General features: G+C 43.3%; 1 protein-coding gene across 2 annotated transcripts in view; it reads left to right on the top strand.

Annotated features, from left to right (window-relative positions):
- The window catches only part of nrp1a (neuropilin 1a), a 55,047-nt gene extending 43,662 nt beyond the window's left edge, over nucleotides 1–11,385 (top strand). Inside the window, exons 10-18 of one of the 2 annotated variants that reach the window (XM_037455593.2) lie at nucleotides 878–1,209; nucleotides 2,737–2,881; nucleotides 4,633–4,722; nucleotides 5,406–5,456; nucleotides 7,288–7,431; nucleotides 7,533–7,810; nucleotides 7,885–7,981; nucleotides 8,091–8,144; nucleotides 8,255–11,385. In XM_037455593.2, the coding sequence (XP_037311490.1) occupies nucleotides 878–1,209; nucleotides 2,737–2,881; nucleotides 4,633–4,722; nucleotides 5,406–5,456; nucleotides 7,288–7,431; nucleotides 7,533–7,810; nucleotides 7,885–7,981; nucleotides 8,091–8,144; nucleotides 8,255–8,541 (1,478 nt within the window). In that variant the 3' untranslated portion in view covers nucleotides 8,542–11,385. Of the gene's footprint in view, nucleotides 1–877; nucleotides 1,210–2,736; nucleotides 2,882–4,632; nucleotides 4,744–5,405; nucleotides 5,457–7,287; nucleotides 7,432–7,532; nucleotides 7,811–7,884; nucleotides 7,982–8,090; nucleotides 8,145–8,254 lie in introns of both variants that reach the window. The other variant, XM_037455592.2, reaches the window with a different exon arrangement.
- The last annotated feature ends 3,761 nt before the right edge of the window (nucleotides 11,386–15,146 follow it).

Genomic DNA, 15,146 nt, shown 5'->3' with positions numbered 1-15,146 from the left:
GAAAACTTGTACTTAGAAATATTGATCAAGATGTCAGGTTAGATTCGTCCTGGTTTACAGTGACAATCAATTCTTATTACCGACCAATCAATAACATTTCATTAGAGTGGACACCAACAGCAGAAAACACTGTGCTGAAGAATGAAGAACATGTAGAAAGTTAAGAAATGCAGGTTTAAACATGCAACTGCGTCCGGGCCCCAGTAACAGGTGTTAATCCTGTTTGAGAAAGAATTATGAAAACAGTTGTCTCCCAAAGAAAAAACACATCCAAAGAAGCTAATGAAAACCAGAGAGTTGGGATAGGGGTAAGATCAGAGAATTAGAATAAAGGAGTAGAAGAAAGTCTGAAAATATGGACAGAAAAACACAAAGTATTAAAAGACACAGATGTTGACAGCTGTGGAGCAGAAGGTGCAGCGGCAGATGAAACACAAAAGAGAATGTGTTTTTGCGTGTAGGTAAATGTTAGTCTACAGAGGGAGGAGGTGGTGAATAAAGGAGATGAAAAGAAATAGCCCTCCCAGAACGTGCAGGACGTGGAAGTACCCACCGAGAGGTAGGATTTAATTGGCTGCCTGGAGACAACTGCTTCAGGCAAAGGAATTAGTATGCATGAGATATTCAGACAGAGAGAACAAGAGAGAGAAGAGATGCCGAGATCACAGCAACATCACACAGAGTTTGGGGAATTGTCCTTCTCACTTTGACTTTCACCATCCCTGTCTCCCCTATATGAATCTCAAACTCACCAGTTGGACTGGTTGGTAAATGGTGATGGACATCATATTTATATTAGAAAATAGACCTGTCTTTTGTGGCAGCTTTTCATTTGTATCATATGATTCAAAATGCTAAGCACCTAAATGTCTTGCAGAATACCCTTGCTCTGGCATGCTGGGCATGGTATCGGGTTTGATCACCGATAACCAGATCACTGCATCCTCCCATACGGACCGGAGCTGGGTACCGGAGAACGCCCGCCTCCTGACCAGCAGGTCGGGTTGGACCCTTCTGCCCCAGCCCCAGCCCTTCACCAGCGAGTGGCTACAGGTGGATCTTGGTGAAGACAAGCTGGTGAAAGGGTTGATCATCCAGGGAGGAAAGCACCGTGAGAATAAGGTCTTTATGAAGAAGTTCCGCCTCGGCTACAGCAACAATGGCTCCGACTGGAGGATGGTGTTGGACACTAGTGGGAACAAGCCAAAGGTAAGAGTAGTTTTCTGTTTTTCAGATAAATCTGTAGCATAACCCTAGCTGAAGTACCCTTGATTTCTTTGAAAATTATTTCAAAGAAAAGGCTTTGGAATTAGGTTGATTCATAACACAAACCAAAAGGTAGGTTTTACTTTTAGCATTAAGGGAAAAAAATGTTCTTCTCCAAAAAGTTCCATCAATTCCGATTCCATTTAGTCAATTGTCACCAGGGCGTTGCGACTTGCAGTTGAGAGTCATTCAAGAGACGTTGCGAGTCAATTTCAACAGTGCTTTGAATCACATTAGGATAAGCATCACAATTCTCACCGAGCCTTCTCCTACTTTTATCCTGCTTTGTATTCTGCATGACACCCGCCGTTCAACCCCTTTCAATGGATAGTGAAACCGAGAGAGAGCAAGGAGGGGTGAGGGGAGGCAACGGAAAACAGTGAGTGAAGTGAAGGGAAATAATGTGCAACAGAGGAACGTGCCCCGAGATTTATCAGATGGAGTAAAGGCACGCAATGGAAACACACACCAACAATTTCCTCAGCTCTATATATATACACTATATATATACAGTATATATACATAGATAAAAATTCAATCGATATACATAGATATATATACACACATATACACAGTACCAGTCCAAAGTTTGAATACATTTAATTGAATTACAAAATGTACAAACCTTTATTTATATGTATACATATGTATATATCCTATGAATATGTACAGTATCGAGGCTCCCCAATCACATGTGTCCCTGATAGGGCATAAATCTGATAAAGGGCGTAACCATGATTTGGACATTGGGGGGATCCAAATGAATACCGTTAATTGCATTGCCTATAATTCTATATTTACATATGAAATTTTGAGGACTACATTAGCCTTTATAATTCACATCTAAAGGAATAAAAGGAGAACATATATTTTATATGTTTTCTGCTATATATTGGGGGGGACACAACCCCCCAAAGAATGTGTGGTTACGCCCTTGAATCTGATCCAGATGGTCTGATGGTTGATTCATGAAGGGATCCATATCCCCCCACCCCTCCTCCTTCCTGTCCTAGTTAGCATCCTCCCTCCCCTTGCCTGAGAGGTTCCCACCATCTGAGGTGCACCAGGCTCTCTCACGTGATCACACCATTAATCCACTTCCATCATTCGTCCTTTGCCTCCTTTGCTTGCTACATCCCTCTGTTCCCTCTGCTCAAGGAGGATCTGAAGGAAGCAAAAGTTGCCTTTGACGGCGCTGCATGTTGTGCTGTCAAGGTGTCAGCAAGATGAGAGAGATCAGGTCATCTTCTGTTCATCTGTTCTTCTTACTTACGTACCCAGCACATGCCACCCCTCCAGCCCACTTCTGGTTTTCAGAAGGCAGGGATAAGTCTGCCTCAGGGTATCTGCATTTGAAGAGCTGCATCAGTCAAAAGCCCGGCAGTGACATTACCAGCAATATTCAATCACTGTTTCCTTCTCTGTCTTTTTCCCTCTTCCTCCCACCCTTTCTCCCCGTTTCCTGGCCAGATGTTTGAAGGCAATAGCAACTACGACAGTCCTGAACTGAGGACGGTGGAGCCCCTGCTGACCCGCTTTATCAGAATTTACCCAGAGAGGGCCACTCCTGCTGGCATGGGCCTGCGGCTTGAGCTTCTGGGCTGCGAGATGGAAGGTAAACTCAAACTTCCATTAAAAATCAATTTTTTGAAAGTGTTACTGATCAAATGTTTTAGCTCGCATGGCAATTAAATGTTCCCACCTGGTGTTTTTTTAGATAGAACATTAATATATACAACCAAGGCCATCCTTGATCCTGAGACACATGTCATGTCTTGAGCTACTCAAACATGAGCCATCTATCTTGGCCGATGACATTGCCACAAAAACGGTTATTTAAAGATGTGTTGGCTCCTGGTTTTGAGCCCACAGCTGTTCTTGCTCTTCTTTAACCCTACAAAGTGACAGTTGTCTTGTCTTCCGGTTACATAAAAGCTGCCCCCGTAGCTTTCCACTCTTTAGAGTTCTACAAATGAAAGCCCACCTGGCCCAGTAGGATAATTCCAGCCTGGCCCCCCTTGCACTCTTCCCAACCCCTTCCTTGCCTGCCTCTCTTCTTTCAAAGGGCCATACACGCTTCCCCATCTTTAAAATGACCCCTTCTCTTTCCCCCCTGTTCTTTATATACCTCTTTCAACACTGTTGTATCACAAAAACAGCTCAGAAATATAAGAGTGTGTAGCGCACTAGCCCTAAGTGGATTTACATATTGGATTTCAGGAAGGCCAATGCTGTTGTAAGCCTCATGGACTCCCACCGGGAGCTTTAGTCAGATGATAATGCTTGTTTTCAGTGTTAATGCCAAACACACACACATGCTCACACATACACAGAATAAACAATTGAAATCCCGGGAATTGATACACAATAAAGCACATACATAGGGGCTCGCACTAGTGTGTACAAGCGTTTGTGTGCACCAAGCAAGCCATGGCAGCAGGGCTAAATCCTCATTTTTGTGAGAGGCTGATGCAGCGCTGACCCCATCGCTGACCCTTCCCACTCTGAATCTGACAGGGGCTGATCTGCCTCATATTTCATCTAGCACAGGGAGAGGGCGGACGCATTGGCTCACACCACACAGATACGGTACATATCCATTTTTCAGGCAGTTTTCCCCCATATGCCCCTTTCTCCCTCCACCTCTCCCCTCCTCTCGATCATTACTTCGTCAGTATAAACACACATGAATGCACACACCGCAGGACGGTTGTGCGACAGTAGAGCGTGGAGTGGTGGACCATGCCCACACCCAAGTGTGGCGGGAGTGTAATCATAGGCCAATATAGCAGCCAGTGGGCCTGCCTATACCCAATCCAAAGCCCTGTTTCTGCATCTTTAAGGTTCAAGCTGCCCAAGCTCTGAGGAACCACTTCAACCCTATTTATACACCCTAACCTCCACAGCATGATAAAAGGAGGTATGGTAATAGCTGAAACCTGAAAGCCCAGTGGGTAACTGTGGGAAGAAATGCAGAGCTCCTGAATACATATTTCTCTGTTGATTTTCTCCTCTGTTGCTATATGCTATTTAAACTATGAAACAGGCTGGAACCCCACTTTTTCTCACTGCATCTCAACCTCATTTTAATGTGCATTGATGAAATCTTTCTTCAGTGTTTGGTTGTCTGAGAGGTATTAACCCTTTCCGGCCTTGCACAAAAGTGCAGAATAAATGTGATGGGTATTTATGTTCTGGAGCACTTTTTATTTTCAAATTACAGAGAGTGATCCGACCAAAACCACAGACATATAATGTTCTGCTTTATCCACAAATCCACATTGGCACACCTTCTGAACAACAAGGATTCGACTTGAAATCAAATCTATATAAATCTGCTGTCTCCCTTCTCCTCCCCCTTCACAGCCCCCACACTGCCCCCTACCACTCTCGTCCCGAGCACCACTCCGTCGGACGAGTGTGACGACGACCAGGCGAGCTGCCACAGCGGCACAGGTGATGACTACGACGTGACAGGTGCTAACACCGCCCTCATGAGACTGCAAGCACGACCTCTACACTCTTCCCATCCCCCTCACCTCCACCAACATCTTGTACACTTCTGTCTGCCATGGCTCACACTCTTTCTGGCCTACTTTTCCAGCTTCGCCCCTCTCTTTTATGGTTGGATTTGAACGCGGCACGCATCCCCGTGCCCACCGGCGTGCACCCTGCTCTAGCTATCTACACCTGTAGCTTCCCTTTTACTGCTGGCCTCCACAAAGCCACATCAAACAATTGTCACACTGCTCTGGTGTTGGCCATATGCACTCACCTGATTCAAAACCTACCAGCAGCCAGCTCTGCCTCTCACCCTATCCTTTCATCACCCGCCTTGTCCGCCTGCTCAATCCTTTCCACGCACTCCTCTCCGCCTCAATTACCGCTAACCTACTAACTCTCCGAGCCTGCACCACAGCTTGCACTCCCCATTAACCAGAAGTCTCCAATGATGAGCATGGCACGGTTTCAGTCACGTATTTTGAAAGTATTACATTAAGTCAGAGAGACTTACGGTATGTGTTTGTTAGCAAGATTAGCAAGCGAGGATACAGGCGCATGCATGCTGTTATTTAAAAAATGAAAATTAGCTCTTGTTATTGCTAGGCTAAATGTTCCAATGTGTTATGTTGATACAGGGGGGACCACAATACCACCGACTACTGCTGCTGAAGTGGATGGCATTCCAGGTAAGAAATTGTATTATTTTTGCCTTTCCCAATAATAATTCCACATCTTAAGCATATTTAAAGATGACGTGCCAGAATTTAAAAACATAGAGTGAATGTTGAACGGCGCTATGTTTTTATTTTTTCATTTCATTCATGTTCACAGATGTGAAGCGTACCTTAGCTAATAAATGCCAGCTCAATGAGGCCTCTTTCCCAATTGCTGTGTGTCCGTTATTAAAGCTGAAGATAAGGCCCAGAGAGGCTCGTGCTGATAGGGTGAGTGAGGTTGTGTCATGCAGAGCTAGCTGATGATTAGCACTGGTCCTCTGTTGCTGCCTCCTCAGCATAATCACTAATCACCGGTCCGACACTGATGCACACTAAACATACACACACACGCCACAAAAACAGTGAAAAAACAATGCAAATGACCACAGGATATTGGATGTGCTTAGGGCTCACTAACACAGACGTCCGCACAAACAAATACACACTCAGTGCGGTTTCCAATAGCAGGTTGATGAGGCAGCAGTCAGCTGAGAGGTTGTGCCCCCGTCTGACGTTGGCTAATGGGCCATAGGCTCCAGCGAGCCCCCTTCACTCTATCTGCAGTCTGCTGGGGCTCCAGAGAAGATAGATGAGAGCTGAGCTGTGTGTGTGCATATTTACGTCTGTATGAACCTAACTACATTTCTGTTGGTAAAACCTATCCGCCTGACTTTTTATTTCAAGAGTCTCCAACCTTGTATGCTAATGTATGCAAGCGTACGTCCCCGTCCACTTGGGTGTGTGCACACCGCGGACTCCAATCTTAGCGGATGTAGTTACTTTTGGCATTTGGCAAGAAAAAGTGTCTTTCCATCAAACGGGCCAAGTGAGTCATGTGGCCGTTCATCTTATCCAGAGCATGTTGGTAGCCCGAGTCAAAGCCTCCCAAGTATGGAAAAAAAGCCCAAGTCATTAATTGGGAATGGGACGTCTCGCCGAAGGCAAAAATGGCTTGGAAATGCGGTTCCACATGGGAACTCCATCCTTTGTGTTTAATGGGTAAATTGAGTCTCTGCCTGGAGAAGCTGGTTAAATTCCTCCTATTATTAAAGGGAATATTGGTCATACATTCTGTCCCCCGGAATTCTACCTCACTATATCTCTAAAGGCATCTCATTCGGGACTTGAATGAGGCCGTAGCCAATATCCCAAACAACCCGCTCTCTTGCTTCAATGGAAGTCCTTCTTTATCCAATTTGAAAAACACTAAAGCCCAAGCTCCCGCACAGTTTCTTCAGCGTGGCGTGTGTCCATGGGGGATAACATTGTTGGAATGGGTTCCCGGCACTGTTATAGCTGTCTTCAAACATCAAGTCTCTGCTCTCATTAAAACGCTGAGCTCTCCTCGGGTTGCTTTGAATGTTGCTTTCTCAACTGGACGCCATGTCCAGACCCCATCATCCTCTTCCCTTGTCCCTGTTTTTACATATCCTATTGCGTTCATTATAGAAGATCTTTAACTGTAGCCAAGAAATACGGTCTGCATGAGGTCTATGCCGTTAGCTGGCTCCTTTCTCACGTTAGAGCCATAACCATCCAAAGTCTGTCTCTCTCTTGTTGCTTCTTTTTTTCTCCCCCAAGCTATTGAACTCTAAGCTTACGTCCCGCAGTCCTTTGCTGCCCTCTAGTGCTTGAAGCTTATCAGGATGACTGAATGTAGCCCCAAAGAGTCGCCTGCAGTCATACCATGACAGGCCCCCGGGTCATTGTTCGGCTGAAGCCGGAAGCTCTTGTAATAAGGGTGATGATCAAACGCGGTCTCCTGGCACATGATCTTGACTCCTCTTCAACAAATTTACAGCCTTCCAGTGGTTTGCCTGTGACTTTGGATGGGCCAATGATCCGTCCTTCTGCAGCTGGACATCAGAGGACACTGGTTCCAGGTGGCAGATCCAGTCCAGCGGTACCCCCACCCTCAACACTGGACCTAACATGGACCACACAGGTGAGGGCCCTCTTTATGCAGTATGTGCATTTCAGCCTCACATTTCTTCCCTTTCAGCCAGTTTTTGTCTGTGAGTGATTCAAGTTATTTTATCCAAACAGGTGGTTCAGGTAACTTCATATACACCTTAGCAACAAGTCCACAAGAGACCGAGGTGGCTCGACTGGTCAGCCCACTGGTCAGCTCCCCGGACTCAGACCTGTGTGTGTCCTTTTGGTACCACATGTTTGGAGCGCACATTGGCACTCTTCATATCAAGCAGCGCAAGCAGACTGTTGAGGGACCAGCTGACATCCTGCTATGGACAGTCAGCGGTCACCAAGGCAATCGCTGGAGGGAAGGTCGTGTTCTCGTGCCCCGCACCAACAAGCCCTATCAGGTAAATTTACAAGTGGTCTGTGACTAGTTTAGGTATTTAGTTGCCTAAAAAAACCCTATGTTTTTCCCCCTAAGGTGGTTATCGAAAGTCTGGTGGAGAGAAAGAGCTGGGGAGACATTGCTGTGGATGACATTAAGGTTCTCAATGGACTCAGCATGATGGACTGTAAAGGTGAGGCTTTTAAGAGTTTGGTGCAATGCCTGCATTCAGTTCTTGTTTTGAAGCAAAAGGAAACTGTTTCATCTGCTGTTGGATTTCATTCTTATATCCGTTTGAACAGATCCTGACGTACCCACAGAGCCGATGCTACCAGAGGATACCTTCAACGAAATCTGTAAGTAATTTCACACAGGGAGTTATATTTTACCAGTGACCCACTTTTTAGACCCTTTTTAGTTCTTTCTCATCCCACCTTTCACTTCTGCTTCTCTCTCCCCACTCCAGTGGAGGAGATCACTGAATACCCCGACTTTGTGGAGACCAACCAGATCAGCGGAGCCGGCAACATGCTGAAGACGCTCGACCCCATCCTGATTACCATCATTGCCATGTCCGCCCTGGGGGTCTTCCTGGGGGCCATTTGTGGCGTGGTCTTATACTGTGCATGCTCACAGGGAGGCATGTCAGACAGGAACTTGTCGGCCCTGGAGAACTATAACTTTGAACTTGTGGATGGTGTCAAGCTGAAGAAAGACAAAATCAATGTACAGAGCTCATACTCAGAGGCGTGAGATGGGAACCGGAGCATTCGGGTAACTGTATGACGTGCACAGCTCGCAGAGCGTGCACAAGACTGGTATAGGCATATCCTCTCATATTTCCATGTGTAGACCGGCTCAAAGGACTGCCAATGCCCTCAACTCACTGGATGAGGGACATGTTCAGGAACCAAGGGGAGGGTCAGACTGATCCATGCTTTTCTCAGGAGCTGCAGTAACAATAACCTACCAGTAGGGGACACTGTGTACAGATGAAATACCGAAAAATAATGTACAGATGATTAAGATAATATTTTAATTTTCTATTTTGATTTCTTCATTTTTACAATCGGATGCTGGTGTTGAGACCAATTTATTATAAATGTTTAAAGTATTTATCATTTTCTGGGAAAAGACATTTTTGTTTGTTTTTATTATCAGTTTACAAAGGCTGTTTTGAAAGAAACGTAACAAAATCATTAATGAACCACATCCGGCAAAACTGTAGATTTGCCCTAGCATACAGGGTCTGCCCATAACCCACAACCCTGAACCATATACCCTTTCCCCTTTGACTTTGTCCCCTTTGACCCACTCACGGCAATGTATGGTTCTGACAGTGCCTTTAGTACATTTGGGTTCAGCCTCTTCCTTGATCGGCGTGTTTTGTTATGATCACAGGAAACTGAGGCACATTCTCTTTTAAATACCCACAGAACAGGAAGACTCTACAACAGCGCTTTGTTTTTGTTTTTTTGTGTTCTCTGTCCAAAAACCACACACTGTAAATACGTTTTAATATATGTTGTTGCCTTTTTTAAAGAAAGGAAAAAGAAAAAAAAGCTGCAGTATCCCTTTTTTCATGGGTTTCTAAGTGTGTAAATACAATCTTCTGACTGTTTTGTGGAAGGTGCAGTGTTATGTATTGTTTTTTGGGTAGTTTTAGTTTAATTTGCTCAGACGAGTAAGATTTGTGTGGTCTTACAGCGTTTTTCAACGTGCATTCAAGCCCTATGTCATCAAAATACACCCACTTCACAAAAAACACCAAATGACAAACAAAACAGAAACAAAATCGATGAACTCTCTTTTGACTAATCTCACATATCTTCATCATATCTGTTCTAAGTTTTATCTATCACCTGAACATCTCCGCAACAAGCTGGTGAAATATAAAAAATTGCTACCAGCATACCAAAAAAACAAAAAACAACAACCACAATCATAATCGCTTAGCTTTAGCTAAGACCTAGACTAGCTCGTCAACTCCGAACGTCACTGTGGATTGTTCACTGAAGACGTGTAATCCGGACAATGCAGCTTGAATGCACTTTGTCACTGACCCCCTCGTGATAGGAGATTGTGGAAGAAGGGGTTAAACACACTAACTGAAGAATGGTGCTATCATTACTTTAGCCAGACACGTTTGTCTCACGATGAACCCAGTTTGTAATTCTTCACATGCTGTATTGTTTCTTAAGGCCTTCGGGACTGTGTTATTTTTTTGCGTGTTCCACGTGTAGCAGCCATATCGTTGTGATGTCATTAGGAAGGGACAGTGGTGAGGGTGGGGGGGGGGGGTCGAGTGGCGTCTCCTGAATCAGGTCACCTGGCCTCCCCTCGATGGCCAAAGATTACCAAAGGACGGTGGCCCCCCCTCTGGTTCACTAGGATTTTTCACTTACAAAATACAACAAGAACATGGTTCCTGTCATCAGCCCACCCAAAAGAGACGACTACTCGCTTTGCTCTGGACAGAAAATCGAGAGAGGGGATAATGGGATGCTGTTTTTTTCTCTCTTACTCTCTCTTTCTAAGCTTCAAACAAGTGCAAATGTCACCTTGATGTGAACTCTTCGGGTCTGTACTGAGTCTCTTGTTTGGGACAATCCCACCGCTACACTACAAGGGGAAGGGACTCTATGCGAACTCCCCGTGAGACAGTATGGGGACACAAGGGCCCACAGGAAAGCAACTCTTTGGTTCTCCCGCACCACAACAAAACAATCAAAAAACTCAAGAAGGGGGAGGGGGCATCTTTTCAATCTGTGTGCTTTGTACGTTGTGTGCCGTGGTGTACACATTCTCAGCTTGTTCCTTTCAGATTAGACCTCCCACTCCTCTCACCTTCACGTCTGCGCTCGTGGCTATGGAGGACTGAAGCTATGGAGGACTGTAGCTATAGAGGACTGTAGCTATGGAGGACTGTAGCTCCGGCGACGTCTGATGAACTAGAGGAAAAGGAAATTGTAGCGTGGACTCAAAACAAACAATGTTGCACTGATAAATATATTTAAGAGGTTTATGTGTTTATAGCGTTAATTTGCAAAAAAAAAGGATTCAAAAACACAAAAGCGTGTTCATTTATTTCATCTTTTTTATAAATATATAAATATATAGTTTCAGATTATGTGATATAATTCTGAGATGTCAAAATATTGAGATGTTTTCATTATTGAAAAAGGCATACCATTTTTCAATGTCCCTTCCCCTCCATTTACATGGCATATTAACGCTTCATTTTGTACTGTCATTCAAATTTTGAGCAGATTTTTTTTTTTTTACAAGAACAAGAAAAGAAGACTTTTATTTTCAATATTGCTTCTGTAATTTGCTGTTGTAGGAAAAAATGAATAAACAGCAAGGCCTTAAAAGAATGTTTGTCGTGACCCGGGAACTATTTTTCCTTTTCGAGTCAGATCCACATCACAGCCGGTAACCAGCAGCTCTTTGACGCCACATCTGTTTTTTGCATCAAAGTAATGTGAAAGCACTATTTCAGTCAGCAAGATAGTAATGTAAACCAGAGCGACTTGTAGTCTTTGTCACACAGCTGTTGCTTTCAAAATTCACAAATAAAAGGTATCTTCAGATGAAGGAATGGGCTCATTTACTTGGTTCTTTACACCCTGCAATTTGCTTGTTGTATCAGCGGCAACCACCCAAATGTAATAATTAATGTGAGGACTCTCCACCTATTGAGAGCGGTAAACAGCAGTGAAAATGGAGCGCTGACCACTAATGGAAAGCTCATGTTTGCTAGACTGAGGCTCTCGGCTGCTTCTTTTTCGGGCTAAAATTGTAAATCATAGAGTTCATTTTCTCTGATATATTTTCATCTGAGGTGAAGCCCCATAATTAAGTAGCAATGTGTTGGGAACATAATTTGGCTGCATATCCTCCACACCCAATTAACTGCAAGAGATTTGTAACCCAGCAACGCTGTGATATCCTCTCTATCTCTTCTAAAACGGCTCGAATGGTGCAGGGAAACACTTTGACTTAATGAATGAATTAGTCATGCAAGAAAGAGGCAAGGCATTATTAATTGTTCATCTTTATTGCACACTCAATGGAGAATTAAACCTCAAATTGGTGAAGAGAACAATAAGATCATTTCAAAATGAAAACAATGTACACATACAAAGAAACATTACGTGCCCTTAAAGGGTAAATTCTATATTTTTCAACAATTTACACAAGTTATTTGTGTGTAAGGTTTGTTGTGTCGACAGAACTCTCGATCGACTTGCAAAAAGTCACATGATCAAGTATCTAACCGAAAGTGAGTGGTTCAAAAGTATATTTAAAGTGAGTGGTTCAAAAGTATATATATCATTATTAGTATTTCTCTTCAGTTCTCTCCTTAATGATGTCTGCCACTACTGATAATTAGAGCCTGTAACAAGAGCGTTTAGTGGACGTACGTTGACCGTGATGAGTTATTGCCCACTCCCTCAACACTGGAACATCGACACAAAAACAGACAAAAAAAGGTTAAAAAAATACCAAAGTTACCCTTCAATACAAATCTTTGAGCCATCTAAAATAATGAACAAAGGGGCATTACTTTATCACATTCTACTAATCCTTCATGTTGATAAGTTGTCAAAGCAAAGAGGATTAGCTGGATGACGGTAACCCATATGATCTCTGGCAGTTTGTCGATAGAACATCTGTCACTGTCACTGTGGCCGTTGTTCTGCAAAATAAGATATTGGAACTTTCTTTTTTTTTAACCTTAACCTTAACTCGTATATTTTTGCATTGTTGTCTTGATACTTTTACCAAAGTTAAAGATGTGGATATTTTTTCCACATCCAAACTCAATCTACAGTTTTCTCCTTTACCACTGGATGGCTCAGTGGAGTAATGCTACTACAAAGTAAGATAGTCTCATTGATGCAGACTGGAAATGACTGTGGTTTACTGGCTCTACTGAACACTAACTTAGTATTACACAGGCACATAGTTAGAGTAACATGATATAATAAAAGTCACTTCATCCAGTGAATGGTTCACTTATTTCACATCCATTTTATATCAATTACAGAATATTGACAGTGACTCTGTTCTATTGAAGCAATCCTTATGTTGTCATGGTAGTTCTTAATTGTGAGTGTGATGTTAATGTACGGTGGCCGAGAAGGTTCAGACAAATACAAACGCCACAACACAACACGAACGCCACAACACAAAATACAAAAGCCACATCACAACCGCAAATGCCACAACACAACACGAACGCCGCAACGCAACACGAACGCCGCAACACAACACGAAAGCGAAAACGGAAGTAGCTGCCCACGGGAGCGAGCGTATTTTGGAGGAACGCCCACGGGAGAGAGCGTATTTTGGAGGAACGGAGCTGGAGGATGCCAGATCGTTTAAGAAGTAAGTGAAACATGATTCCTTGCGGCTACAGTTAAAGTTTAACTAACGTTAGCTAAAAGATGCGTGGCGCCATTTAGCTAACGTTAGTTTGTTAGTTAAATAGGCGCAAGGAATCATGTTTCACTTACTTCTTAAACGATCTGGCATCCTCCAGCTCCGTTTCTCCAAAATACGCTCGCTCCCGTGGGCGTTCCTCCAAAATACGCTCGCTCCCGTGGGCAGCTACTTCCGTTTTCGCTTTCGTGTTGTGTTGCGGCGTTCGTGTTGCGTTGCGGCGTTCGTGTTGCGTTGCGGCGTTCGTGTTGTGTTGTGGCATTTGTGGTTGTGATGTGGCTTTTGTATTTTCGTGTTGCGGCGTTCGTGTTGCGTTGCGGCGTTCGTGTTGTGTTGTGGCATTTGCGGTTGTGATGTGGCTTTTGTATTTTTGTGTTGCGGCGTTCGTGTTGCGGCGTTCGTGTTGCGGCGTTCGTGTTGCGTTGCGGCGTTCGTGTTGTGTTGTGGCATTTGCGGTTGTGATGTGGCTTTTGTATTTTCGTGTTGCGGCGTTCGTGTTGTGTTGTGGCATTTGCGGTTGTGATGTGGCTTTTGTATTTTGTGTTGTGGCGTTCGTGTTGTGTTGTGGCGTTTGCGGTTGTGTTGTTGCTTTTGTATTTGTCTGAACCTTCTCGGCCACCGTATTAATGAAATGCATTGTGGATGATGTAAAAGGAAAAGCATGAAAGTGTGAAGCAACCCGTTATTGTATTTGAGGGTTGTGTCCGTTTCCATGCAGTAACCAGCCCTGACCACACAGGGGCTCTAGAAGCCATCAGAGTACTGACACTTAATGCATGTTCATCAACAAAACAAACCAGTTATCCTCAGTTATGTCATAATTTACAATTTCTTAATCAATAGAACACATGGAAAAACTAATGATGTTCAATTATGTATATCAGTGAAACCCAACCATGAGTTATGCTGAACAACAATTCATTCCAAAGAGCATTCAATATCTTGTGAAAACAAACAAAAAAGACGAAGAAAAGAGAATGAATTAAATTTAGAGTTTTGTCCAGTCAACACAGATTGAACCTTCCAGCTATCTCACAGAGGGCAGGGGGGAGAAAGAAAAAAAGCTGCATCCCATCGTAAATACTCCCTAGAGACTAAACAGGATTCAAGGATCTTCCGGACAAGATAGTTTGTTTTCTCTCACATTTCTCGAGCATCTCCAGTGCATATGTTTAAAACAAATATACAACAGGCTTGGTTGATTCAAAATAAGCATGCATTCATTGCTTATATTTTATGGGGAATCTAATGCTGTGGAATGATGTGTCTAGGGGGAGCTCTTGTTACCATATAATTACTTAAATGTTATGTTACTGTTAATCTTACTATAAATGTTATTTATATGTGATCAAATTGCGAGTAAAGAACATGCAGGCGCCTTCTCTCGTTCTTAGACTATTCAGAAAACCAGAAAAACGTGATTGATGAGGAGAATAAATTGGAGAATTACATCATTTTACAAGGTTTGTATTCCATGGTAGCCAGTTATATCAAAGAAAGTCGAGCCACGAGGACTACTACTTTTAAACTTACTACTAAATTATGTAATAACTTATTACTAATAAGTAATAAGTATTACAGTATTCTAAGTACTAACAAGCACTTACTCATAACACTTTACTATTTGCAAACTACTATTATTTCCTATCAAATTAATTACAGGGATGACAACAACTTTAAATGACTAACAATCAAGTTGGAGAATCAGCCCATTTAACTCGACGTGCTTCAGACGTCAGAAATAAACACTTTGTTGCAGTAAGATTTATATTTGTCTAAAGGAGCTGTTTTCATCATTGATGATGAACACGATGCTGAAGACAAAGATCCAGATTGATGTGACATTGAATTGACATGTTGCCAACATCTGTATAAACAGGTAATTACGGGAGTAGTGTTGTCCTCTAGCA

The sequence above is a fragment of the Pungitius pungitius genome, chromosome 19 (assembly GCF_949316345.1).
Source record: "Pungitius pungitius chromosome 19, fPunPun2.1, whole genome shotgun sequence".
NCBI classification, from domain to species: domain Eukaryota; kingdom Metazoa; phylum Chordata; class Actinopteri; order Perciformes; family Gasterosteidae; genus Pungitius; species Pungitius pungitius.
The sequence above is the reverse complement of the archived record's forward strand: the minus strand, read 5'-3'. Positions and strand labels throughout refer to the sequence as shown.